The 26,818-nt window shown below is 34.0% G+C and overlaps 2 protein-coding genes across 2 annotated transcripts in view; both read right to left on the bottom strand.

The window, feature by feature from the left end:
- Positions 1–26,727, bottom strand: part of LOC138310436 (WD repeat-containing protein 86-like) — a 41,210-nt gene extending 14,483 nt beyond the window's left edge. The window contains exon 1 of the mRNA XM_069251657.1: positions 25,223–26,727. Within this exon, the coding sequence (XP_069107758.1) occupies positions 25,223–25,987 (765 nt within the window). The 5' untranslated portion in view covers positions 25,988–26,727. The remainder of the gene's footprint in view (positions 1–25,222) is intronic.
- On the bottom strand, positions 1,299–8,482 carry LOC138310765 (uncharacterized). The gene is made up of 2 exons (XM_069252102.1): positions 7,165–8,482; positions 1,299–1,373 (listed from the first exon to the last, which is right to left on the bottom strand). Exons 1-2 carry the CDS (start codon positions 8,479–8,481, stop codon positions 1,299–1,301), a joined length of 1,392 nt encoding a protein of 463 aa, XP_069108203.1. The 5' UTR covers position 8,482.
- Positions 26,728–26,818: the final 91 nt, after the last annotated feature.

The raw sequence follows: 26,818 nt of genomic DNA, 5'->3' as shown, positions 1-26,818 counted from the left end.
GCACTCACAGCCAACGATAAACAGTTCAACCAAAGAGAAACACGCAACATTGTTTCTATACAAACTCAATGTAAATTAGTGACACGACTTTTTAGAAATCGAATTTTCGAGACCTGCTTCTGCAAACACGACAACAGTCCAAGGGACTTTGTCTCAGTAGAACACCAGAGCCGATTCCGCAAACAATATCAGTCGTAGTACGGCAATATATATATATATCTATGATACAATTGATTATTCTAGAGCACAAGACCTCACGCGTGGCGAAAATCCTTATTAGGATATCCCCAAGCTTCCTCGTCTCAAGCCTAGTAAACCTTCGTCCCTATGAAGTAGTGTATGGTATTATAAGTGAAGGAATCTAATTCATTCTTAATGCTTTCTGCTTTATCGCTTAATTTTGTTCTCGACCTCCAGCATACCTTTTCACCTACATCTGTGAGAAAAGCCGTTCGTTTTAGTTTGTCTTTAACTTTCTACATTCATAATCGTCTATCTGAAAAGCCCTTCGTTTGGTTTATTTTAAATTTTTACATTCATAATCATCTTTTAAAAAAACAAACTTCGTTTTGGCGTGTCTTTAACTTTCTACACACATAATTATCTATCTGAAAAAACCCGCTTCGTTTTGATTTGTTTACTTTCTACTTTCTACAAAAAAAAACTTCGTTTTGATTTGTTTTAACTTTCTACATTCATACATCTATATGAAAAGCCCACCGTGTGTCATTCAAAATTATAAGTGTGAAAAACATTTCTCATTGGTTTGATATCAATTTTCATTTGTATATGAAAAAATATTTCGTTTTAGTTAAACTTTCATTTTTAAATAAAAGTTAAAGCCAAGCATAAAAGTCGCGAAAATAATTCGCGTGAAAACTTTACCATCAGACAATGCAGACAAATTAACCATAGCGTGCTAACGCGCATTATTCAGTTTGTCTGCAATCCCGGTTGAATTATAGGACTATAAATCCCCCAAGACTTTAATGGTTAATTATCCGAGAATCGTTAAATAAAATAAATCATCGCGAAAAAAACGTAAAAAAAAAAAAAAATAAATAAATAAAAAAATGAAAATAATGACAGTCAATAAGCTTTGATATGTTGGCAAAATTCATATGATCAGGTCGAAGAAAAATCACTGTGTACTATATGAAGCCATTTGCTAATGCTTTGCGGCATGGTAAAAATGGGCTGCGGTGGCCAAGTGAATAACAAGATGTTCAAACATATTTATCACAAGCTTTCTATCTCTCAGTCGCAAATTTGATTCCCATGTGAAGCAGATGGCAGTACTAACCGCTGGTTGGTGGTTTTTCTCCGGAGTTTTCTTCCACCATTAGACCTGGCATGTCTTTAAAAGACCCTGTCTGTTAATAGGATGTAAAACTAAACAAACCATACAAAAATTGGTACATTCCCCATCATCCACCAGGTCGTGCTTCCAGAAATCGGCCAAAGGAATGGGGTCAAGGGCACTTGAGTATCTGATGAGTGACTTAATTCACTAAAATCCTGATTGATAGTAATACATCGCATTATTGGTTTGGTATCCCGCACTTAAATGGTTTTAGTGCCGCTATTACACTATGATACAGTGACGACAACTACTTATTAGTCGAGCAAAAACCGATAGAAATCTTCGATATTGGGCTATCACGGATTCCACCTTAGATCATACGTATTGAAAGAACCGGACGGTATTAGTATTTTTTTTTTTTATTATTTTAGGTAATTTGTATTACAAATACTTATTGTTAATGGGCTCTGTGTGTCATTGGACATCCTGATGCCAGTAGTTTCGATTTTGGACAGTCTAATTGTATTGATGTTATTATCATTTCATCACCCTTTTTACTTCACGATGGATGGTACATTATCATACTGAAAGCGGAGGTGATGAGTAATCCAAACGTCAATATTAAAGTAGATTAGAATGGATCAGGGGGCACAATTTTTTTTTAACTTCACGGAGGTATTTATGATTAAAAGAATATTAATCATTATACATTATAAAACCTTACCCCACCCTCACATAACAAAATCACCGGAGAGGCTTATAGTGACAATATTCGAATCCGTCAGAGTAATTATAGAAAAAGAATTTCAACAATCTTTCATGGATAAGAAATATCTCTGTAGACTTCTCGCGTGGAGTTTTTTTCTCATTTGTTTTTTTATATCTAATTGAAAATAAAAATATATGTTTCATAAGTAATCGCCTTAACTTGGCAAAACTTACGGAGCTTTGCCGATAAAACTTTTTTCGTGAAATTACGGGCAAAGAATATGTAGGACAACCGGAAAAGAATACAACAGAAATAGAATGACCAGAAAAACAATTGTTTTGGAATAATGAGGTCAAACTTGTATGGCGTCAAAATGAACAGGTGAATTAATTCCACAAAAAATCAATATAAATTGTTTAATATCACGAGGTGAAATCTGACGTGAACAGGTCGATTTGACAATCACCCGGACAGCCGCCCACAGAAATTACACTGAATTATATATCTGACCCGAGGCTGAATATTTATCAGCTGCTTTCTACGATATCTGTAAAGTTTTACGTTTTCTGTGGTTGATGATATTTAGATTTACGCGAAAACAAACTGCATTTAGCTTGAGGAAAGGTTGAAGTGCCATTTGTACGAAAAGAACTCTATGTTAGGTTTTGTCGTGGGAGGCTATTGACGTTCTTTCTGCTATTGTTTGATGACGCCGTAGCGATGGCGGAAATAATAATTATTCAGTAGTAAAAATAAAAATTTGAATAACGATTACAACGTGATTTTTTTCGTTTATTACAAACTACTGCACAGATTCGCTGTATGAAACTCTCCAAGTGGCCAACGGTGGACGGGTAATATGTCATTGATCCCCTTAGCCCGAGAGACTCTGCCCTGACACCAGTCTTAGGCCTCACGACAGATAAATGTCTGGCGGAGGCCACAGTCTCTCGTGCTATGATTATTTTTTTTTTCAAAACGTTTTGTATTTTGTTTGTTTGATTAAATTAACGTCCTATAAACAGCCAGAGTCATTTAAGTACGTAATATAGGACAGTTACAGGTAATGGTCCAATAATCTGGGAGTTAAAGTACAGAAACAACAATAGATGACATCACAAATATGTTTTCATTCATATTAAGAGCGTGTTATTTAAGGACGTGCCATGGTTTATGGGCGGTGGAAAGCCAGAGTGCCCGTAGAAAAAAAACCGCACAGGGACCCTAATATGGAATTCGACTCAGGGGTGGCTTGAAGTAATATGTCGGGGGACCTTAACCGCTCGGCCACAGCGGCCCCAAATCAAACGGGCATGTTTTGATAAAAATATGCCATTTAAAGTATAGTTTATACATGTCAGATACAAAGTAAAACATTAAAGTAAAATGGTTAAAATAGTGAAAATTTGGCAATCCAAAAAGTTTGGATTGGAGAAACAAGTATCCGGATAATTGAGGACCCCTGGTACTCATTATTAGCGAAAGCTTAATTGTGTCTGCTTAACGAACATAATTGAACTATACAAATACATGCTCATAAGACACTATGAATAAAATATGCAGCAACCCACTGTTATACTCCTTAAAGCAAAGCGTTGTACATTTACAGACAAGGGTGTAAATAAATAATGAAAGAGGATATTGTTGGGTTACGTGACCCAGATTACATTGATGGACATTGTGTGAGTAGGTCAGTAAAGGGTGATAATGCTGGGACGTGTTGTTATCCACATTCTTACATGACATTATAGAACATATGCGGGTATATCTTTCATATCAGGTTATCAAGGATGTCTTTTCCACATAAGGACAACGAGTAATGAACATTCCACCCAAATCTAGTCAAAATTTCTATGCACTTTTATTATAGCAGAATATTGACGAAGTAATGTTAAGATTATAACAAACACAAGTATAAATCCTCCACTGCATTGGCGTGTATCGTTCATAAAGAAAAAAACCCCAGAAAACTGAATGAAATGCATTTTTAAAGTTGATTTTTACAAATATATCTTATTTGGATTTAAAAGACCTATTATTGCAATGCCATTACCCTAATCACCTTTTGAACCACAAGATTGTCTATTGAAAGGTCTCGAAAGAAATGTTATTTTCAAATCAATAAGCAATAACGACTAACAAATGATTTCGTAATGCTAGTGCAGTTCGTCAACCTCAAATGTCCTCGTGCTTTGTTCCAGGTATAGTGACATTGTTCCCAGAAATGTGCCATGTCACCGGATATGCTGAATACCTTAGTCCATACTTGGAACTGCTTACTTGATGCAGTATTACGTCTCTATTAATCAGACGCTTGATGCTGTCGCTGTATTGTCAGAGCCATCAAGAGTCTGGCAGAATGAGACAAGACACATTCAATTGTTCATGCGGCCTTGGAATCGAAGCTGAAACGTCGGTCAATATCTAAACGATTTGACCAACTACCGGTTACTGTTCAGAAAACGTGCCTGTTCAATGTGTCATGGCCACATTTAATATAAAATTGCAGCCATTCAGATTAATGCTTTTTCTTGTGTCAACTTGGTACCAATAATGATGTCAAGTTGCTTTTTAAATATCATGAAAGCTAGGATCTAGTTTGAAAGACCAGAGAAGGTCTTAAATATGCACCTAATTAATGTACTAATGGGAATGAATAATTGTAAGGCGTATATTCATACATCTTTTTCTACACTGATTTTTTTTTAAGTTTGAGTATTTCCGACGGATTGATTTTGCTATCAGTGTATCAAATGTGCTCGGGAGGGTTTTTTCAACAGTATACTAGGAGCGACAGCATTATGAAATAGAAAGAATATTTCGCGTATGTTAATACGATTATATTCTGGATCGAACACTAATTAAAAACATCCCCTTCCTTTATTCCAAACCTCATATCCCGTCTAGCATTTTTTGGGCCGTGATATTGATGAAGTTTTGTAGCTCTGTGCTAATACTTCAATGATTCTGATTAAAACTCATTGTTGATGCATCTATTACAAAATTGAGGTCGTTTTTAAATGATTTCGAACATACTGGATATTGATTACTAAACGTTGGCATCACAACGTCAACCATAAGGAATCTCATAAACGTTATAACCGAGGTATCCCGAATGGAAACTTGGTATGAAAAGCGTATATATGATCGAGATTCGGATCAATGTCTGTTTCCAGTTTGCGCTAAATATTGACAGGTCCCTGTAGATAGGTATTTGATAAGCTAGACGAAGACCACAGCACAAAAAATGTGTGTATGTAAAAGAACAAAGACACGGTATTCTGCTTATATAATGATAACGAGGATAGATACAGTCGTCAAAACATTACCATACTTATTACAATATGACAGAGGTTGGCCTTAGTACGTTGGTAATGTGAAATAAAAACACACTGCTAAACCCCTATCATCCACAGAAAGCATTCTTAAAATACCTCATGCATAATGGAAAATATTGTCTATAAATTATCTTGCTACATGAGTATGAGAATAGATTACGGTTGCAAAGCAAACTTTGTTTAGTGATCTGTGTTCTGTTTATTACACCGATACTATATAGGGTGGGGTAATATATCAGGTGTCAATTATTGTGGTGGATCACTTTGAACATTAACGAGTTCTTTTTTAAATTAATCAAGTATTGTTGAAGCCAGATGATTGAGCTGAAAGCTACTTCAGTATGATACCATAGATACAAGAACATCAACATTGCTGAACATATTTCTCCAATAACTTTTCATCGAGGAATGTATTCTAACATAATCTGATGTTTAATAGACCTTTTAAAAATATCCTTTTTAAAAAGCCAATTCAGCATCGGAAACTTTCGGAAATATTTTCTATAACTTTTACTATGCGTATGAAAATATATTACAGCTGTAAGTTAGTAAAAAGCATTGGTTAATTACATTTGTTCTGTTTAGATATTTAGTTCACGGATGCTGCACAAGGTTAAGTGATATAGCAAGCGTCATTCATCATGTGAACCACATTTAACATAAAGGAGTTCTTTTTAAAACCAAATCGAGTATTGTTGTTTCCTTGGTATGAGCCCTAATTTTATGGTTGTTTGTTTCCTTGGTATCAGCTCACATTTTGTCTTGGTTGTTTGTTTCCTTGGTATTAGATTTCATTTTGTCATGGTTGTTTGTTTCCTTGGTATCAGCCCTCATTTTACCCATGGTTGTTTGTTTCCTTGGTATCAGCCCTCATTTTACCCATGGTTGTTTGTTTCCTTGGTATCAGCTCTCATTTTGTCATGGTTGTTTGTTTCCGTGGTATCAGCCCTCATTTTGCAATGGTTGTTTGCTTTCTTGGCATCCTGAACCAGCTTGTTACTCTTTCCTTGGAAGCATATGACCCTAGTTGTTGCGTTTCATTTGAAGTACATTGTTTGTGTTTCAATGGCATCAGTCTTCATAAGACCCAGAGTGATTAATTGTAATCTTGGCACCATTCCTCGTCTTTCCTTGGTTCACCAGCCCTATTTTACCCTGGTTGTTGTCTTGGCACCAGCCCTTATTCTATCCCGGTTGTTGTCTTGGCACCATTGCTTATCTTTCCTTGGCCCACCTGCCCTTATTTTATCCTGGTTGTTGTCTTGGCATCAGTCCTCATCTTTCCTTGGTCCACCAGCCCTTATTTTACCCAGGTTGCTGTCTTGGCACCAGTCCTTATCATCCTGACCCAGTTTATTGGTGTTTCTCGATACCAATCTAATCAGACCTCATTCGTTGATATCTGCTTAACAACCGTTCCTTTATTAAACTGGCTTTGGTGTGTCACATAATTTTACATATTTCCAAGATGAAATATCAAGAACTAATGTCATTTTAGGACAAAATGGCGCCAGTCTGCGCGTACTTGACAAAGCAACATTAAACATAAATGATTTGACAAATGCTTAAATGTAAGTAATCTTTTAATTGTTGTCTTGAAATGCAGTATTCAGCGGGTTGAGTAGCTGTTTTCTAGTGGTTGACAGCTAGAGTTTTACAAACAGAATCCGATTTTGTGTACATAAATGGTGAATGGAATTTGATTTTGATTATTCTTATGAATCTAATGCATTTCAAATTTAATTTGATAAATATGATATTATTTTATATTGTGAACGTGATTTTAAAAATTCACAATCGTATTATTGACTTACTTGCATACACACGATGGATCGCTTATGCCCTTCGAAAATTCGCACCAGAGATGCGCTCGATAGTTGCCACATTCGGACGGTATGGTCCGTACTTCCGGTAAACAAATACTTTGCTTCTGAGTCAGTTGCCATGCACGTGATTGGCCCGGCGTGACCCAGAAATATGTTCAGTACAAAAGTTGTATGTATATCCCAGGACCGAGCTGTCCCGTCGAGGGATCCGGTTATTAGAATGTCCTTGTCACTGTCCGGATCCTCATCATCAATATACTCGCTGTCCGCCGGAATAAAGATCACACATACAACTGCCATTCTGTGTCCGTGAAAAACGCGCAAAGGATCACCGGTAGCAAAGTCCCAGCACCTCGCGGTCCTATCGTACGATGTTGAGAATAGCAGACTTCCGGTACACAGCACGCGCTCAACGTGCGCCTCGTGCCCGTTTATGGTGTACACACAACAATCATCGCCTTGCTTCGTCATATCCCATTTCCGGATGGTGCTGTCTGCACTTCCACTGATCATGTATTCGTCCCAAAATACGATACATGTGATATATTTTTCGTGACCTTTGTACACATACAGACATGTATAATCATTCAAGTCATTCTTATCCGGATCCGGGCCATATAGTCGGATGGTACAGTCGTCACTTCCGGTTGCTAAGAGTGTTATAGTTTGATCCATACCATCATAAATTTGATCTGTGTCTCCATCATACCCAGAATTAATGCCACTTCCGCCCGGAAGATCCATATCATGTAGTTCTTTGTCAGCTCTTGGAGAAAAGTCACCTTGGCTCGAAAATGGATTCTTTTCATTTTTTGATAGACTTCTATCAAAAAACGATTCTTTTTCAATGGTTGATTGACCTCTATCAGGAAATGGTTGCTTTTCACTCCTAGATTGACTGCTATCAGGAAAAGGGTCTTTTTCACTTGTATCCTGAATTTGTCCCTCGGCGTATCTTGAGCCACTGCTGTCTGAAAATGGCTGTTTGTAGTTTTCTATATCACTGTCATCCGAGTCCTCGAACAAACGTTCTTGTGCCTTACTAGGAAGTTTAGTCTCGTCCTCGGCGTCAAAATCATCATTTTCAGAAAATGCCTTTTCCTGTTCCGGTGAACGACTTCCGCCTGCCACAGGTTCTTCTGATAGGGGACGTGGTCTAAACTTACCATTAGGATACAGAATGTCTGCGCTGATCTTACACGTGGCCATGCAGTTAATGCTGCCATTATGCTGAGTGATAGCTTTAATTAGAAGACCCTTTTTCTTGGATTTGCTTCCTGATATTTTGGACATAACTTTCCCCATCTTGAATAAGATTTCACTTCCGTTAGCAAACCGGTTAATGAGGTTGTTGAAAGTGATGATCCTTCACACTGTTAGCTCATATATATCTAGTCGTCAGTAATAATAACTTACATAATCCCTAAAATGCGCAAGGTAATGAATCACTAGACACAAAATGGCGTAGGAAGCGATATCTCAACTTGTTGTTGTATCATCCCGTTGTTAATGCACTCCGCAAAGCTCTGCGCATGCACGGGAGAAGACACAAGACGTTCCGCCTGCTTGACTACATTATAGAGATAACTATTTGTACATTTTATCTATATTTCTGCACGCACTGTTGATTTGTCGGCTCCAAACAAAGTCGTTATATTGTCATCCTTATACCACTGGGACGCGATTTGCCCATGCATAAAACAAATGATCGTCATTCAGAAGTCAAATATATAGTAAGTTTGCCGGAATCGATAGGAACCATTCAATAATTTACCGGGAATATTGCTAAAATTGTTAAAAGTCATAATCAATATTTGGTTGACTTTTATCACTGGTGTTGATGAGGATGATGGTTTTATTATAGATTTCCGTTACGTGTGAAATATACCTTGATACGTGATATGTATGAATATATTAATTAGATCTATGATAACTGTGAATGTTTGTCTTGGTAAATGATAACGATGCCTTTATTCCTAATCACAATTAAAAGAGACAGCATTGGCGGAGGTGCTAATTGAGTTATTGATCTATTTGAAAAAAAAAAAAAAAAAAAAAAAAAAAAACCAGAAATCCAAAACAACACCTATTTTTTAAGCCGTCTACTTATGTAAATTAAGTTTGAGCTAGATTTTGACTTTTTCGATTTTTGACTTTGTCTGTTTTTAACTTTTCTGATTTTTACTGTGTCTGTTTCTGACAATGTCTGTTTTTGATTGTCTGCTGTTGACTAGTTCTGTTTTCTGAATCCACATATCCCAACATGTATCGAGAGATCTGCGGCACCTCATACACAAAAATTATACAAACATTTATGCAGATGTCAAAAACAACTTCTAACATCATTTTAGAAATAGATTTTCGATATCATGAAATGTTGTTTATGTTATCATTTTAATTTCAATTTTATCTGCTACTGACAAAAGGTCCTTTCCACTTTTATTAAGTTTGATAATACAATATCAGTATATTAATCAATTAACTTGAAGTATCAATTTGTTTAATTAAGAAATTGATCAAATAAAAGAAGCCGTCAATAATTTTACATAAAACGTTATTCGATATAACAAACAATAATTTTACAAATACTTACGTCACTATTTAAATATCGTGATCATAAATGTTGTTAAAGCTTATAAGATATTGAATTATGATAACTGAACAATGTTGAAATAATTACAAACGGACGCGACATTATCGAATCCATTGAGTGGTTCTTCATGTTTTGTATATTCGTTTGTTGTTTTGTAAGAATTCATTATTGTGTTTTGTGTACTTTGTCAGTATGTCTTGAAAAACCAGCCTGTCTCCCGCTTGGAATTTAATCTGTTATTAATTTCTTTTACAAAAGGTGTTATTAATTCCATTCTAATCAATATTTTAATCCCTAATAAAGACATTTGTTTGAAAAAAGATATACACTGAGAGGGAATCATGAGACTTATTTTTTTATTTCATAATGATCTGTTTTAATTGCGCAATTATTCGCCATCTTTCGAAACTGTGTTAATTATATAAGTTTAAGGGTTAAACGTACCTTCACGATAACTCACTGGTTTTTTTTTACGTACGAGTTTTTTTGAAGTCATAAAGCAAAAGACAGCACATATTAGAAATCAACATGGACGTCTTCTTCTATTTTAATACCTGCACATAATTGTTATTGTTTCCTTATAAAAGTGCAAATAAGTGTTATGTTTTCTTTTGATTAATATGCATATCCTATATAATGGAATACTACATTGGAAATTTTAGTCTTTTCGTCTCGTGCTTCAAAATTTCGCAACATGTTCATTTTCACGTATTTGTCAGTTTTTAACATCAATAAACTGAACAGCATAATGTACTTGTCATGCTTTACATTTAAAACGCGGATTCACACAGTTTGCAAAATCTTAATGTGTTAAATAATTTCTTTTATAAAAAGGTTTTCACACCCAGATAAAGTTAAAAATAGTGACATCAATTTTTTAAGCATTTAAGTGCGCAAAAACTTATTAACCGAGAAAATGACAGTATAACATACGAAAAACTATGTAGTGGTATGTCCATGGAATTATTCTGTAATTAATCGTCGTTTAGATTTTTTTCCCATAACAATCATGAAAACATTTGAAATCTTATAACTTGTCAACAGAAGAAAGTTCTATCAAAGGCCTTGAAGAAAACAAATAGGATAATTTAACTCGTGGCTTCATGGACATGCTCAGTACTGCAGTTTGGTTAAGCTAATTCTAGAACATTCGAATATTTTCTCTCTGATTTTACGTCAATTTTTCACTTTCAAGTAAAATAATCTTCACACTTACATCATTTCTAGATTGTATTTTATGTCTTCATTATTTTGCATTTACTTATAGTATTGTTTTAACGCACTCTATTATCTATGACAAGATTTACGAAAGTATAATGCTATTGTGCTTCGGGATAAACTGATTATTAAAAAATAACAAGGTGCTTGCAACTGGTTGACCGAATTTGAATTTCATGAAATATTAATCGTTATTGCTTTAACAGTTCGTGTGAACCGAATCCAATTTCCAGCCTGATATTCGTAAAAAAATTACAAACTTTGAAGTGACACTTCAGAAATATGTTAGATGAATGTAAATCTTCAGTTCAAACCTTTGAATGCCAATACTGTTGAATTATCTAAAACGGTTCGCTTACATTAGCAAATCGCGTGCTATCTTAAAACTTGGCTTCATCCCAAATATGCAACTGAATGTTGGCTCTGTCTCAAGTTAAGCTTACGTTGCAAAATGTTAAAGGATAGTATGAAACCTGACTATAAGGTATTTACAATATAATACTTTGATGGTCCATGTCATTGACGATTTGTTCACAGTATGTCACCTTTTCACCAGCACAATATTCATTATACATTTATATTAAATGTTATGCAGGTAATATTATCAGATTTTTTCCTGTGTTGATATGAAGGGTATTATTCTACCCAAGGTTCACAGAATGCTGTTAAATCCCGAGGCTTTTCCGCTTATGAAAGATTTTTTTTTTGATTATATTTTTCTGTTATACGTTGACGTTTTTTGTATTTTTACATCTATAATATCCCGCAATATTGAAAAGTTCGAAGAAAACCTCGATTGCAATTCTCCATACATGAAAACTGCGTCATATTTTCAACACAAATCCCGTCGAATGCATCTTTACACTAAAATAAAATTGCTGACGTCGTGACGTCATGAGGCTGTCTGGCATGGTAGCCATGTTATACGGTCATGAGTGTACTACATTCGAGTAGTTAGTATTACACCCATAGGTATGACAGAAAATTTTAGACGATAACAACAACCTTATCATCTCCATTGGAAAGAAAATATTCCTAACATTAAGTTTTCGATGGCTACTGTCCATCTTCGTTACTCTTGAAGGGACACTTCAGTCTAAAAGTACATTAAAATTTGCATATATATATCGGAAACAAACCAGTTCTAATGGAAAATAGTTTAGTTGGTTTTACTTTTTTGAATGTATGTGAAATGTCCAAACTCGTTGGCTGTCTGCCATTACACATTGTGGTCGGACATCTTGTATGCCGAAACCTGCCCCTTTCTAGTGCAGTAAAGATGTTTTTATCTAGAACTACTCAAGTCGCTCGTAAACTAGTGTGTTTACGTTATTAGGGGCATGTTCTTGTCTAAATATCATTTAACTAACTCCTCAGTGGTTATGTATCGCATTTGATTAACTTACATGACTTTGGCTCAATCAACAATTTGAAATTTCAACGGTATTAATCAAAATACTTATCAATGTCGTGGAATTTGTCAATATTTCTTGTTATATGTTTCGTAAGGAATATAGAACAATACATTTATGTTACATTTTGCTTCGTGGTTATGTTATAAAATTAGCCTTATTTATTTATCCCTTTAATGTTGACACTAGGTGGGGCGGAACCTTACATCACATGTGTTGCAACCACGCAAAAGATCACCCGCTTATAATGCAAAACGACAGCGATGTGTAATTACTAACACTTTAATTTGTCTAATTATAAATGTTACCATTACCTGATTTGTAACCTTCGTTTTAAATGAGGTGATATACCATCACTATACTACATGGATAAACTACCTTAAAACAGAATATGAAAAATGATTTGTAACAAAATCATTCTTTCCAACCCGAGTGAAATATTTAGGAATATTTCGTAAAAAATAAAAAAGGAGGTAATGAAAAAGAAATTTGAAAGAATAGAGACAATTTTTAGAACCATTCGCTTCTAAGGTGTCGGCGTTCCATTTTTTATCAGAAAATTTCAAATTGAATAGATTGTGCTGGTAAATGTCGACTGCCACAAGTAAAAGACCAGTACATTACTTAGCCGGCGGAACTGTCAGAGAGTTCTACATCTACATATACAACTCGGTCCTCAATTAGATGACAACATGAGCAACCTGATATAACATTTCGTTACAATATATATAACTAGCATCAAGAATGTTATCAAATCCACCTGCATGTGACTCCCCTCTTCCAACATTATCGATATTTGGTCACATGATTGATTTGTCGATTGTTTTTTTTCTCGGGGACGAGGACACATGTAACCTCCTCCCTTTCCCAGATCCTGACCTGAACTCTTTCACCAGTCACGGTAATAATACTATCGATGTTGGGGCGTGCGCCAATATCGATTTATCGATCTGGTTCAACATTTAAATATATTCAAACAATGAACACATCACTATACACAGTAAGTTAGGGGGAGTGGTTCGGTGCTTTCTCAACGGGTCACTTGGTTTCTCCACAGGAGATATATCTCCACAACAAAACCAAAACAATAATGCTCACAGCTATTTTTAAACTATAGAAATTGTTTATTCTCACATCAGTTTATTTAATAACTTTCCATTTGACAATAATTCAATGATCTGAACCATCATATATAAGCATACATATTCAAACACTGTATGTTTTATGAGAGTTTGTGATGGTGAAAATTACAAGAATTACAACTTTAAAGATGCTCCATCGCTGACAAATAGTACTCTTCTCAAGAAATAACAAGTGCAGACGAACTAGTATTTTTCTTCAGTTACAAAAGTTACTTACTTTCCATCCCTACCACCATTGAAAAGTGTGAGATTCTAAATTAATTTAAAGATAAAAATATCAAAAATAATTAATTGCATCCCGAAAAAAATCCGTGACACTATGTTCCATATGGAATGAAGTACTGATTGCGCATACACTAAAAGCAAAACAAATCATTTTTTATTATTTTTGTGTTCATATGCATATATATATATATGATTAAACATCAATAATGATTTAAATCATGAGTATCAGTTATGCTCTCTCGGCGGTGGAGCATCTTTACTTAAAATAATGCAATAGGAAATCTTCGGCACTTTCCGCAAACACGATTTTAGAGATTCTAGTTTTCGGAAAATACATAAAGTTTAAAGATGCTCCACCGCCGACAGAGTATAAATGATATTCATCATTTGAACAATAATTGGTGTTTAATCGTGTATATGTATGCCTAATTAACACAAAAAATAATTTATTTCGCCTTTGGTGCATGCGCAATCATTACTTCATTCTATATAAGATATAGTGCCACGGAATTTTTTCGGGATGCAATTATTTTTTTTCATATTTTTAACTTGAAGTAAAATTAGAAGCTCAAACTTTTTAACGGTGGCAATGGTGTAAAATAAGTGAGTTTTGTAACTGAAGAAAAATACAAAATTGTCTGCTCCTGTTTTTGATAGTGAAAAAATACCATTTATCAGCGGTGGAGCATCTTTAAATATTCATAATACTCTTATTTTAAAACTTTGTTTTAAGAGTACGAGATTTCATGTTTGTTATCCTCAGCAATGTTTTCTTTATGAAACTTTAATGCTTATTCAGCCGCCAATGCGTCTCCTCTGTTCACATACAATACGCAAAAGGTTTCACATGGACGACTTCTCGCAAACAGGCAAGTTGTTTACAGAGATACATAGTGATACGCTGTTCAATTTGTGGTTTAAAAGGTGCGCCGATACATTTGTGTTTGTCATATTAATACTAATGGGCTCATCAGTTTATTATCGATGAGGCTTATCATGCTCATTTACATATTTGTGAATGAGTGCTTCCATTTATTACTGTAAAAACACGAAATCAATAACTGTGCTTTGTATAGGGATTTGCTATCTTATTTTGTCTTTCATCAAAACATATGTAGCTATCATAACGTTTTAGGCTGAAATAACATAGAGCAGAGCGAAACTCGTGTTAAAACATGGAGTATTTATTTACTGACTTGATATTACTTTACATGCGTCACAGAGTACAAGTGGTACGTCAAACGAACCACCATAAAAGTACTCATGCTAACACATAATATACTATAACCGTTGATATTTTTGCGAGTGGTTTATATCGCGATTTGCGTATGTAACTCTAGTTTAAACAGTATTTCATTCATATATTGATACAAAGACATACAAGACGTGAGCATATTTCGGAATCAGAAAATAAGTTTAGAGCTTATATAAATTCCTTTCCCAGAAATATCAAGGCAAACTAAACCTTCAGTACTAGAAACACCTTTCACGTGATATATATAGAGAAAGTTTAACAAAAAAGAATTAGATATAGAAACAAATACTTGTGCATAGTAACACGCGGTGAATAAAAGATAAATAGAATCATGACGTCGCGGAAGTATTTCACATTAAAATGATAAGATGACAGAAATGTACAACAATGTATAACATAATTAAGCCAACATATTGTGTAATTTGTAATGATTCCATTCTCACCGATTCAATTTCAAGCACATAATAATATTAATAACATAAAATATTTACCGGATAGCCTGTTATCTAGGCGGGATTTATTCTTGTTATGGTCTTTGTTATCATCATGAAGAATTTGTGTCCCTAAATGTTGAATAATGGTTGAATCGTATCTACACCGAAAACCTTATTGCGAAAATTTAATGTCGTTAAATGACATTTTGTGTTTCTACATTGTGCTTCTCCATTTTGAGAGCTTGGCGCTGAATTCTTTGATAATTATACAAAAGAATTTTATTGGTACTTTTGCTGCCGAAATACAGTTAGTGTGTATGCAACCTTTGCAGTTTCTTTTAAAATATAGTATTTCCTTAACTGTGAGTATTTCACTTAAAATCTACTATGACGATTTAAATAAATTCACGTGTTCTAGCATGCGACCTATATGAGTTTTCTATTACCCCATGACGGCAATATACACTCTGGTCACGCCTGATAATGGTAGCCTTATCAATTATAAACGAGAACGGAGTAATGTTTAGAAAACGGTATAAATTAATTATTGGTTGTTTTATATCATAGTTTTCACACTTTCTATGACCGGATGTGTGCCGTTGATACGGACAACAAATAATGCATATTTCATAATGCAAAGGTGACATTTTAGCACACATGTTTTTTGTTTACGATTTTTAAGTGGTCCGCATTGCTGTAGCTAAATGGTCAATGGTACCACAACAATAAAACGCAATGACAATGGCAACTTAAAGTCATACGCGCCATACCTTTTGATATGTTATTGTTTCGTCTGTTATCTATTAAAACCCATCAGATTTAATTAATTAAGATGTACAAATCATTCAAATGGACAGACAAACATTCCTTCATAATTCCTGAAAAAACCATTAGTTAAACACATGATTTAGATACTGTTAATTTCTTATCTTTATGTATGTTTAGATAGAAACATACCTGTATAAATCACCTTACAAATACAAATAACACTGTAACAATGTGAAATAGAATTGTAGACCACAATTTGGCTTCAATATCTGTTCGTATGTACTGGCTCATATCACCAGAATTGAAATATAAATATACTTTTTTTGGCAATAATGTCAAAAATCATTTTCAACTCTAATTTGCGTTTGTAAAATTAAAACTTTTGAATTGTAGCTATTTTACGTATGTATTTTGTAAAATGTTGGTATTTTTATGTATCAAACGCTCGTCTTGATTCATGAGTATGAAGATTTTGGCACGTTTAACGTTAAACTTAAGTACATACTTTAACCGAAACGAATTTGAATTTTGTAACTTAAACTGTAAAAACGAGTATAATGTAAAGTTCCAAATGTATCAGGTTACGGTTATGATCAGTAACCTGTAATTTATCTATTCACATTTGTTCAACAAATAATGATGTGTGTACATGTAGTATTAACGGAAAGATTATAAATTTTGCGAAATCGTTTTACATTTTAAAATTTAAGAGCTGTTTCGGATTAGATAGGCAGCTGTCAGGTCGTGATATTAAATAAAATATTATTTAAATGAAAATTATAAAATACAACTTCAAATGTCAAGACAGATTCTATTGTAAATAAACATAGATAAAATAAGATAGAACATTTTTCAAAAGACTTACAAAGTTGAATTCAAAATAAAAATAATAATGAAAATCGAATGTCAAGAGCATATTCTATTGTAAATAATATGTGTATACATGCGTAGATAAATATATTTCAACATATTACAATTAAAAGTTAAAAATACAAATTAAAATGTCAGAGCAGATTCTATTGTAAATAAAAGTGTAAATATATGCGTAGATGAAAATATTTCAATATTCATTACAAATTAAAAGTTAAAAATACAAATTAAAATATCAGGGCAGATTCTATTGTAAATAACAGTGTAAATACATGCGTAGATGAAGTGTATTTCAACATAATTACAATTTAAAAGTTAAAAATACAAATTATAATGTCATGACAGATTCCATTGTAAATAAGAAGAGTGAATACATCGATAAAACATGATAGATCAAATTTCAGTTTACTGGCAATGATATGAAATATATTGATGATATATCATGCACAGGTATATCTATCATTAGGTTGATATTATGAAATGAACCAAATTTTCAGAGATTACAAAATGTATCTGTGATTGGCTAATAACTCGTTATCATTAAAATCAGTATTTGTTTATTCAGTCTGTCACTATATTACCTGTCCTTGTGTTTCTGTAGACTCATAAATCTGTCTACCTGTTTAATCAATGGACACAACAGTGAATCAGAACAATAGCAAAGTATTTCGTCCTGAGCCTAGTATCGATTAATCTCGAACCCAAAATACTACTGGCATTATTAGCACTTTAAAATCCCCCATGATGCATTGCGATTCTTGACTTAAGCAAAGAATCATGGATAGAATTTAGACGACAATAGTTTATACCTAGATAAGTTTAGTTCAATCAGACGATTGATGCTTCCGTAGCAAGCGTATTCCACAAGCATCGGGTTGAACAAGACTACATCAACATATGAACAGATTGCTGGGAACGGCTGAGGTATATTGAAATAAATAAGAAATGTATTACCTTTTCATTACAACGGTCGGGAATGTCCTAGTATATGAATACATATTTATCCTACTTTTTCAATTTTCGATAATCCTATTGACATCAGTGTGGCAAAAAGGTGCTTACCTACATATACGTATATAATTCCTCTTCACTATATCATACTGTCTTTGTAGCTTTTGTGAACTTGGATCAACGTCAAAAATGGATTCTGCCGAAGGTTACAGAGTGAACAGGAAATATATTCAAAGACTTTCATTTGTGGGTGTGAAGAACATGGATATTTTACCCGACGATCACAAAATGATATAAAATACGTGGTTGTATACCTCCCATGTATCGGCATTTTCATTACAATTTAAGTTTTAGAGGAAGACAAAAATTCCACGGAATGGATGTGTCGTCTGCACAGCAACACAATACATAGTCATTTACAGTTGAAAATATTGAAAATAATTATGTGAAGTTATCAAGTTATCAATAAATATTTAAGTTATTAAGCGGAATTAAACCACGGATTTATCTGTTTTGATATTTTTAAAGTCCCATAACTCTTGCAAATAATGACGGATTTTGACCATTATCAAACTCATCAAAGATCACATTGATATCAAACAATATATAAATTTTAGTTGAAATCGGACAATAAATATTTAAGTTATCGACCAGAAACCATTGATTTGTCTGTTTTAACGATTTTAAAGTCCCGTAACTCTTGCAAATAATGACAGATTTTAACATATCGAACTCATCCGAAACCACTATGATACAAAGCAATATACCAAATTTGGTTGAAAACGGACAATAAATACTAAAGTTATCGAGCGGAAACCATAGATATATCTGTTTTGACGATTTTAAAGTCCCGTTACCCTTGTAAATATTGACGGATTTTGACAATTATCTATTACATCTGGGATCTCACTGATATAAAGCAATATACCAAATTTGGTTGAAATCAGACAATAAGTATTTAAGTTATCACATGGAAACCATTTCCCGGACGCCGCCACCGACATAGTGATACAGGTCTATTTCTTAAAAAAATAAGAATCACAGAGAAAACAGTAATTTTGTTGACGCAGTATCGTCACGAGAATGTATTGCATGGGTATTCATGCAGCCTCAAGCGACACATGTGGATTATGCGGGATAAACCAATATTACACCCGTAGTTATAATAGAAAATCTGTTATAAAACGACAGAGTATGTTAGCACTGGATCAATGCCAATGGTACAGTGGAGCAATGAAAACAATAGGATTTTATCTTAATCTAGTAGGCATGCGCACATTCACCAATAAACGCAGCATAGACTTGGTGTAGTAACATACATATATGCAGCCTATGTAAACAAACCAAACCAATATGGCCGTCATATTCGGAGAAATTGCCCGTGCTTTGCTTAGCAACAGGAAAACTGATTAATGACATTGTAAATCATTGTTCAAGGAAACAACTATATATTTAACAGTAATCAAACTAATTGTAAACGCAATGATGCATGTTGTCATGTAGGCCACGGTTGCCATGTGAGTAATATGAGTATAATCCGAAAAATCAAAAACATTGATTTAAAAACAAGAATGGAGAAATTTTCCCGAACGAAACAACATCCCAATGACACAATACTGCATTACTACGTTGGTCTTCATCGTGGCATAAAATGATACTGGCAGACTTCATATTATTTCTTTGTATAATTTCTTTGTTTATTTCTTTGTCTGGATCTTTGTTTCTTTTTCTTTCTTTTCTGTTTTGTTTCTTTGTTTCTTTCTTTCCATAATTTTTCCTTCTATTTATTTTCCTTCCATAAATAATATATTCATTCTTTGCCACGTAGGTAAAAGACCACACATCTATTTTCACTTATGGTTTATCTTTCTTTCATTCTTTTACTTTTGTTTTTTGTATGTTTTTCTTTTTTAATTAATTTTCCTACCATTTATATTTATTGTTTGCCACATAAGTAAAAGACTACACATGTATTTTCCTACATGGTTTCCCTTTCATTCTTTTACCTTTGTTTATTTGTATGTATGTTTTTTTCATTAATTTTCCTACCATTTTTATTCCTTGTTTACCACGTAAGTAAGACTACACATCTATTTTCACCCATGGTGATATGTTGGTGTATAATCACTCTATATATGGTAATGATATGTAAATATAGTCATACATATCTCAATTAACACGGAGAAGCAATGAAGGGAAACCTAACAATATTGTACTGTGTTATAAATATTTCATCAAATGAGAGTTCAAGCGAAATTCACCATATATATGAAATATTCATAACCCATCTACTTCTGAGGTACCGATCTGACTCGGGCATATTCCGTGATGAGTTAATTATGACCTTGGCGAGACACGCCATTTCACTTACAATCTAGAACAATGGATATGGAAACAGAAACCTATTGTGTCCGTGTACACAATACCAGGCATAGTTTATAATTAAATAGCCTGGTGCATGTATATCATTTCAATTTTAATTCAAAATGGTACAATTTTCATGCTTTTTCGTAAAATCGAGTATTTATTGAAACCGGTGACAAATTACAGGTGCGTTTGACACAGCTACAGATATGCTTCGTAACAGTAACTAAGAAAATACATTTGATTAAATCATTTCTGGAACTAAAACAGCGGACATCACCCTTTTTTATTCATTAATTTATGTCTAAATAACGATATAATATTATAATTCATGTTCACAACATAGGTTCTAATGTATACTAAAAACATCCTCCGGGGTCGTTCTTTATATAATTATAATATGCAGTTTTTCCCAAAGCGTACCTTTCTGATGATTTAGAAATAATGAAATGCAGTATAAGTTGATTGGATATATTTTATACCTTGTTACATCATGATCCATACGACTATGGTCACTGAAAGGTCAATTTTTGTTAGCAGTATAAATTATCAATAAAATATGAAAGAATATTAGAAACAAACTGTCGACCTGTACACAACAACCCAACTAGTACTGAAAGTGGAAAGAAACTAATTCCCAAGGGTGTTTGTACATGTATTCAGATTCCAAACTCCAAACTTTCAAACTTTCAGTCGCCAAAATAATATTCTCTTTCTCTTCAGAGTGTACGAACTGACAACATATAATGAAAGAATGGAAATTTGATAAATATGAATACAGAACTTCCTTCTGATTCATATTTTCAACGCAGACACTGCATCAGAGACGAATTTTGATCTGACAATTGTACATATATGTAACAAGAGACAGGAAAATGTTTAAGACCAATATTATATTTTGAATCTTTTGCAATGAATACTCGCAAAATAAAAGAGACATTCTGATAAACTATTGACTATTATCCAGTTGAAATTACTCATAAAAATGACGTCACTGCTGAAAAAGTTTGTTACATGTAGCATATAAACTGCATGGATTTGAGATTTTAAGTATTAAAGTTTTTGAAACACTCTGTATATGTTCTTTATCCAGCTGACCTTAACAGATAAATAGAATAAGAACAAGAGCTGTCGGAGAACAGCAAAGCTCGCCTATTCAGAAGAAGTTGATGTTCAAGTATTTACTATTTAAACATGGAGATATGACAAATTAACAGACTCAAAAACCCCCTAAAGGGCCCCAAATTGGTTGGTTTATCACGTTCAGCATCCATTCACTTTAGGAAAATAAAATCATAAACATTTATGATGACTTAAGCTTAAACAATTGACAAAATAGAAACTTGCTCAAAAACTTTAACATGGAAATATGACAAATTAACAGACTCAAAAAAAAACCTAAAGGGCCCCAAATTGGTTGTATTATCACGTTCAGCATCCATTCACATTAGGAAAATAAAATCATAAACATTTATGATGACTTAAGCTTAAACAATTGACGAAACAGAAACTTGCTCAAAAACTTTAACGTGAAATTGGACGCCAACGCTGACGCCGACGCCGACGCCGACGCCGACGGGTGACAACATTAGCTCCCCATATTCTTCGAATAGGCGAGCTAAAAATTGATCATGTTTAGTTTGTATCATGTATTTTTAGTCCACTTATTATGTTAGCTTTCTCAAAATGTATGACTAAATTATGTCAGTCAGTTTCATCAAATGTATGACTAAATTATGTCAGTCAGTTTCATCAAATGTATGACTAAGTAATGTCAGTCAGTTTCACTAAATGTATGACTAAATTATGTCAGTCAGTCTCGCCAAATACGTGGCAAATGGACTTGAGAGACGTATACTTGTATGAACTAAGTTAGAAATAGCAAAGTTATTAATTCGATAAAGGCTATCGCCTCTTACTGTTACATACTCTTATTAACAATATCATCTCAAAACACAAAACAAAATGACATCACTGTTTGTAACGCTGTCTCTGATTGGCTGATATAAAAGTGGAATGATTTCATTAAAAAAACGAGTCTTTCAAGAAATTTAGAAGTTAACGGGTTTGGAGAATTAATTTGAATAGATTTTCCTGTTATGGATTTGTACCACAACATTCAGAGGTTTATTGAGAGCACATTCGAATTTTGTGTTACAACTCTATAACATAAATTTCAAGTTAATCCTTAAATTTCTTTTGCAATCGGTTGTGGGTAAAGAATCTCTGTTTATTTTTGAGTCGTTGTTCAGCTCAATCATATCATCTAGATAAGAACAAAGGAAAATCACATAATTGGTCCATCCATCCAATTTAAATATTAGTCTCTGAAGATTTTCGCAGTGTAGGGATGAATCTTACTACCAATCCGGAGTACGCACTACACTCGTTAGTTCAATATGCTTTTTAATTTTTGGTTTCAAGCCAGAGAACTTGGCATGTTGTCAAAGTAGTTTTAACGAAGTTTTAAGTGATCTACCCGATCAATCAATCTAAAAGGAAGTTTGCATCATCGGCAAAAATATCACTTATTTTATCTTTAATGATTTTACCTATCACCATTGTAATTATTTCTGCATATAATGGCCAAGAGCACGAGGAAGTTATTGCCCTCATAATATCTGTGCGGTTTGGTTTGGTTTGTGATATCTACGTCCTATAAACAATAAGGATCATTTAAAGATGCTCCACCGCTGACAAATGGTATTTTTTCACTATCTAAAACAGGAGCAGACAATTTAGTATTTTTCTTCGGTTACAAAAGTTACTTACTTTACATCATTACCACCATTGCAAAGTTTGAGCTTCTAATTTTACTTCAAATTAAAAGTATGAAAAATAATTAATTGCATCCCCAAAAAAATCCGTGGCACTATATCCTTATGGAATGGAGTACTGATTGTGCATGCACCAAAGGCAAAATATATTATTTTATATAATTTTTGTGTTAATAAGATATATATATACACGATTAACATCAATTATTGTTCAAATGATGAATATCATTTATGCTCTGTCGGCGGTGGAGCATCTTTAAGGACGACTCGTGTATGCGAGCGCTACATACAGACTATCAAGAAGTTAAAGAGTGAACACGAAATTATGTTCTTGTTCCATGTATACAATTAACACATTTCGTATGATCCTTACGTAAGGCGGACACGGTAAACCCTTTCTTCTATTTACGCTTTAGCAAGGAAAGTATTTGTATATTTGTTAAAACAAAACATACAGATCAATATTTTTTATATTAAAGATTTTTTTACATTAACGACAATTTTATGCTTCGGACCAAAAGCGACGGCGCATTTACATTCAAATAGAGTTTTTTTCTAGTTGCTCTGTTTGAATGCAATATTTGAAAATTGATTCGAGTCAGATAAATAAGATAAACAAAAGTGTTTTGCTTAGCAGTCCCTATTATATCAAATATGACAACAAATGATGTTGCATCATTATAAAATGATATCACATTATTTAACATAACATTCATGAAGGAATTTGGATACAAACGGTACCATCATGTAAATTGCTCGCACAAGATGCAAAGCATTGCTCCATGATATATTAGTATTAAGAGTTTTGGAGTGATATTGCAACGCACATTATGGATAAATGGGCACATGGATGATTGAATGTATGACTCAATCCATGTACATATGGATAAACAGACATACAAATATGTATATATTAACGAACTGACACATGGGTGAAAAACTTTATCATCATGATGATTTCAGACTAATTTATGGTCCGTATACTGCACTTTATAACATACTGATAATCTACAAATGTCACGTGGGACTAGACAATTTCCATTCACTTTTTTATCGTATTTGAGGATGAAATATTTTATTAAAAATACAAATAAGATGTGCAGTAGACCATGTGGTATGTGTCTAAATTTTACCCATTTTGGACCCTCTGAAGGAAAAAAACGCGTTATATAATGGCGAAATAATTACGACCGCGTTATAAAAATAATGGCACAACATTATTATATGACCAGAAATAGTTATAAAATTATTGTTTATTTTTCAAACTTAAAATAATTTATTCATAAATTCAAACTTAAATTATTCATCAAATCGCGGTGATAAATGCTTGAAGGCTGTAGTATTAAGTTATGAAAATATGATCTGCTTACCGAGACTTTTTTTTAATTGGACTTTTTTGGTGAAACATTCTTTGGAAAATGAAGAAATAACAATAAAAAATAATTGTTCCGATTATCAAATCTTTTTTACATTCCAATTTCAAAATCAAAAGCCGTTTCGGAAAAGTAATGGATTTTTAACAATCACGAACGATCCATTGATGTTATGTGTCACACGATTGCGTTCATGATCAATGAACGTCAGATATGTTGATGACATGTTTTCCATAATATAGAAGGTGTAAAAGTACACTTATATAGTAAACTTTATTAATAACGTATGCAAATTCATACGCTATGTGGCGGTTATAGTATACTTATAGCATCAATACATTTCAGATCTTTTTAATGACGTGTTTTCCATTATATTAAAAGTGTAAAAGTGCATTATTTTTATATTAAACGTTTGCCAGTAACCCTTGCAAACATTATGCTGCATAGCGTTTATAACAGGTTGTTCAGGTATAATTATGTGCTTCAGTTGACGCAATAGAATTTCAACGAAACAAAGCGCAATAATGGATTCTCGCAATCGCAATGTACAATTTGCGTGATTAATGCAATGATATGTTAATCTAAAATATCTGACACATAAAATGCTTATTAAATATGATCATTGATAAAACATTTATGTCTACATAGAGCAAAATATACATACCTGCATGCAAATTACTGATGCTGTATGACCTTCGAATATCTTAATGGGTTCGGCCTTGATGAGGTTCCAACTCCGGATGGAGTTATCTGTACTTCCGGTAAACAGAACACGTCCCACATTGTCGGTCGCCATGCACGTGATGGCCCCTGTATGACCTTTGAACACTTTCATGCACTGTCCAGTCTCGAAATTCCATGACCTGGCCGTAGAGTCTGCTGAACCTGTAATCAGGATGTCTGTTCCGCCGTCTAAATCGACGTGATCGTCGACAGCATCCTCCTCGTCGTCAGCCGGAATGAAAATTAGAGGATACACCCCGCGTTTGTGACCTCGAAAAACTCTCAGACATTCACCATTGTCGAAATCCCAACATCGGGCTGTCCGGTCGTAAGAGCTAGTGAACAGGAAGTCGCCTGTACAGATCATTCGGTAAATAACGGAAGTGTGTCCACGACAGATGAGAACGCATTCACACGTGCTTACATCCCACTTCCGCATAGTTTTATCAGCACTTCCGGTCACCACATAGCAGTCTTCTATAACAATACAGTTAATGTACTCTTCGTGGCCTTTCAATATACCAATACATTCACAATATTCTGTCTTGGCACTCCATAATCGCGCAGTTTTGTCTTCACTTCCGGTTGCAATCACGGACCCATCTTCACTAAGGGCCATGCAGTTGATGCCCATTTCATGACCCTCATGTACGTCAAGAAGGTACGAGTTCTTCTTGTTGTTGCCTTTAGAGGCACATCCACCCATATTTAATAGTTAGCAAAAATCTACTTTTGAAATAAAATTGTCTTGTGTGTTTTTAATAATCACGTGTCACTTTAATGATAACAATTACGAACAAACAGATAGAGGGATTTCACAACAGTACCATCCATATTTCCAAAGAAAAAATAATTATTTTTTTAAAGGAAATTTTCGCTACAGACCTGTAAGTGAGGTTTAATGTCCGAGACGAATTATTTCCCGAAATTCCGTCTTTTTACGTGTTGTGTAATATCGTCAACAACCTGATACACACCTTACTAGCAAGTCATGATCCAAGTCATCGAATGGTAGAAACGGTCCATGTCCGACAGGAGTACTCACTTTGACTGTGGCTCGTGGGTCGATTCTGATGACGTTGTTGTCGTGAAAAGCTGTTTCTATATATATCTATGTTCATATATACAGTGGAAGAGTTCTCCAATGGTATGTGCCGGAATCTAGGTACTCAGTCTCACCACGTCTTTATTCTCGAATAGGCGACTTGACACGGGACAATGTGTGTATGAATAATTAATTCAAATCAATTGTTTCAATCGATAGGTATACGTACTCGATACAGACTTCACCTTTATGTGTTACCTGTAAAAGAAGCCAGGTAGACTGTGTCTACACCTTTTATATAAATCTCTGTTTACCACCTCGACTCGCACGAGTTTTGCTGGGTTTTATTGCATTGGGCTAACTAACAAATACGATCAGGTGCGCTGTTTGAAGCTATGTCATGTATCTCATGTAGAGAAGAATTATTTGTTTGATTGTTTTGGCTTCGTAGTGTCATCGATCCACCCTTGTGCTTAGTGTTGCAGGGGATGT

The sequence above is a fragment of the Argopecten irradians genome, chromosome 16 (genome assembly GCF_041381155.1).
Source record: "Argopecten irradians isolate NY chromosome 16, Ai_NY, whole genome shotgun sequence".
Classification (NCBI taxonomy): domain Eukaryota; kingdom Metazoa; phylum Mollusca; class Bivalvia; order Pectinida; family Pectinidae; genus Argopecten; species Argopecten irradians.
This window is presented reverse-complemented; position numbering and strand designations above follow the sequence as displayed.

Excerpts from the sequence above, each read along its gene's own strand:
- LOC138310765 (XM_069252102.1), bottom strand. The coding sequence starts at position 8,481 with ATGGGGAAAGTTATGTCCAAAATATCAGGAAGCAAATCCAAGAAAAAG. Across the intron at positions 1,374-7,164 it reads GATCCATCGTGTGTATGCAA|ACAGGGTCTTTTAAAGACAT; the intron begins GTAAGTCAATAA and ends TCCTATTAACAG.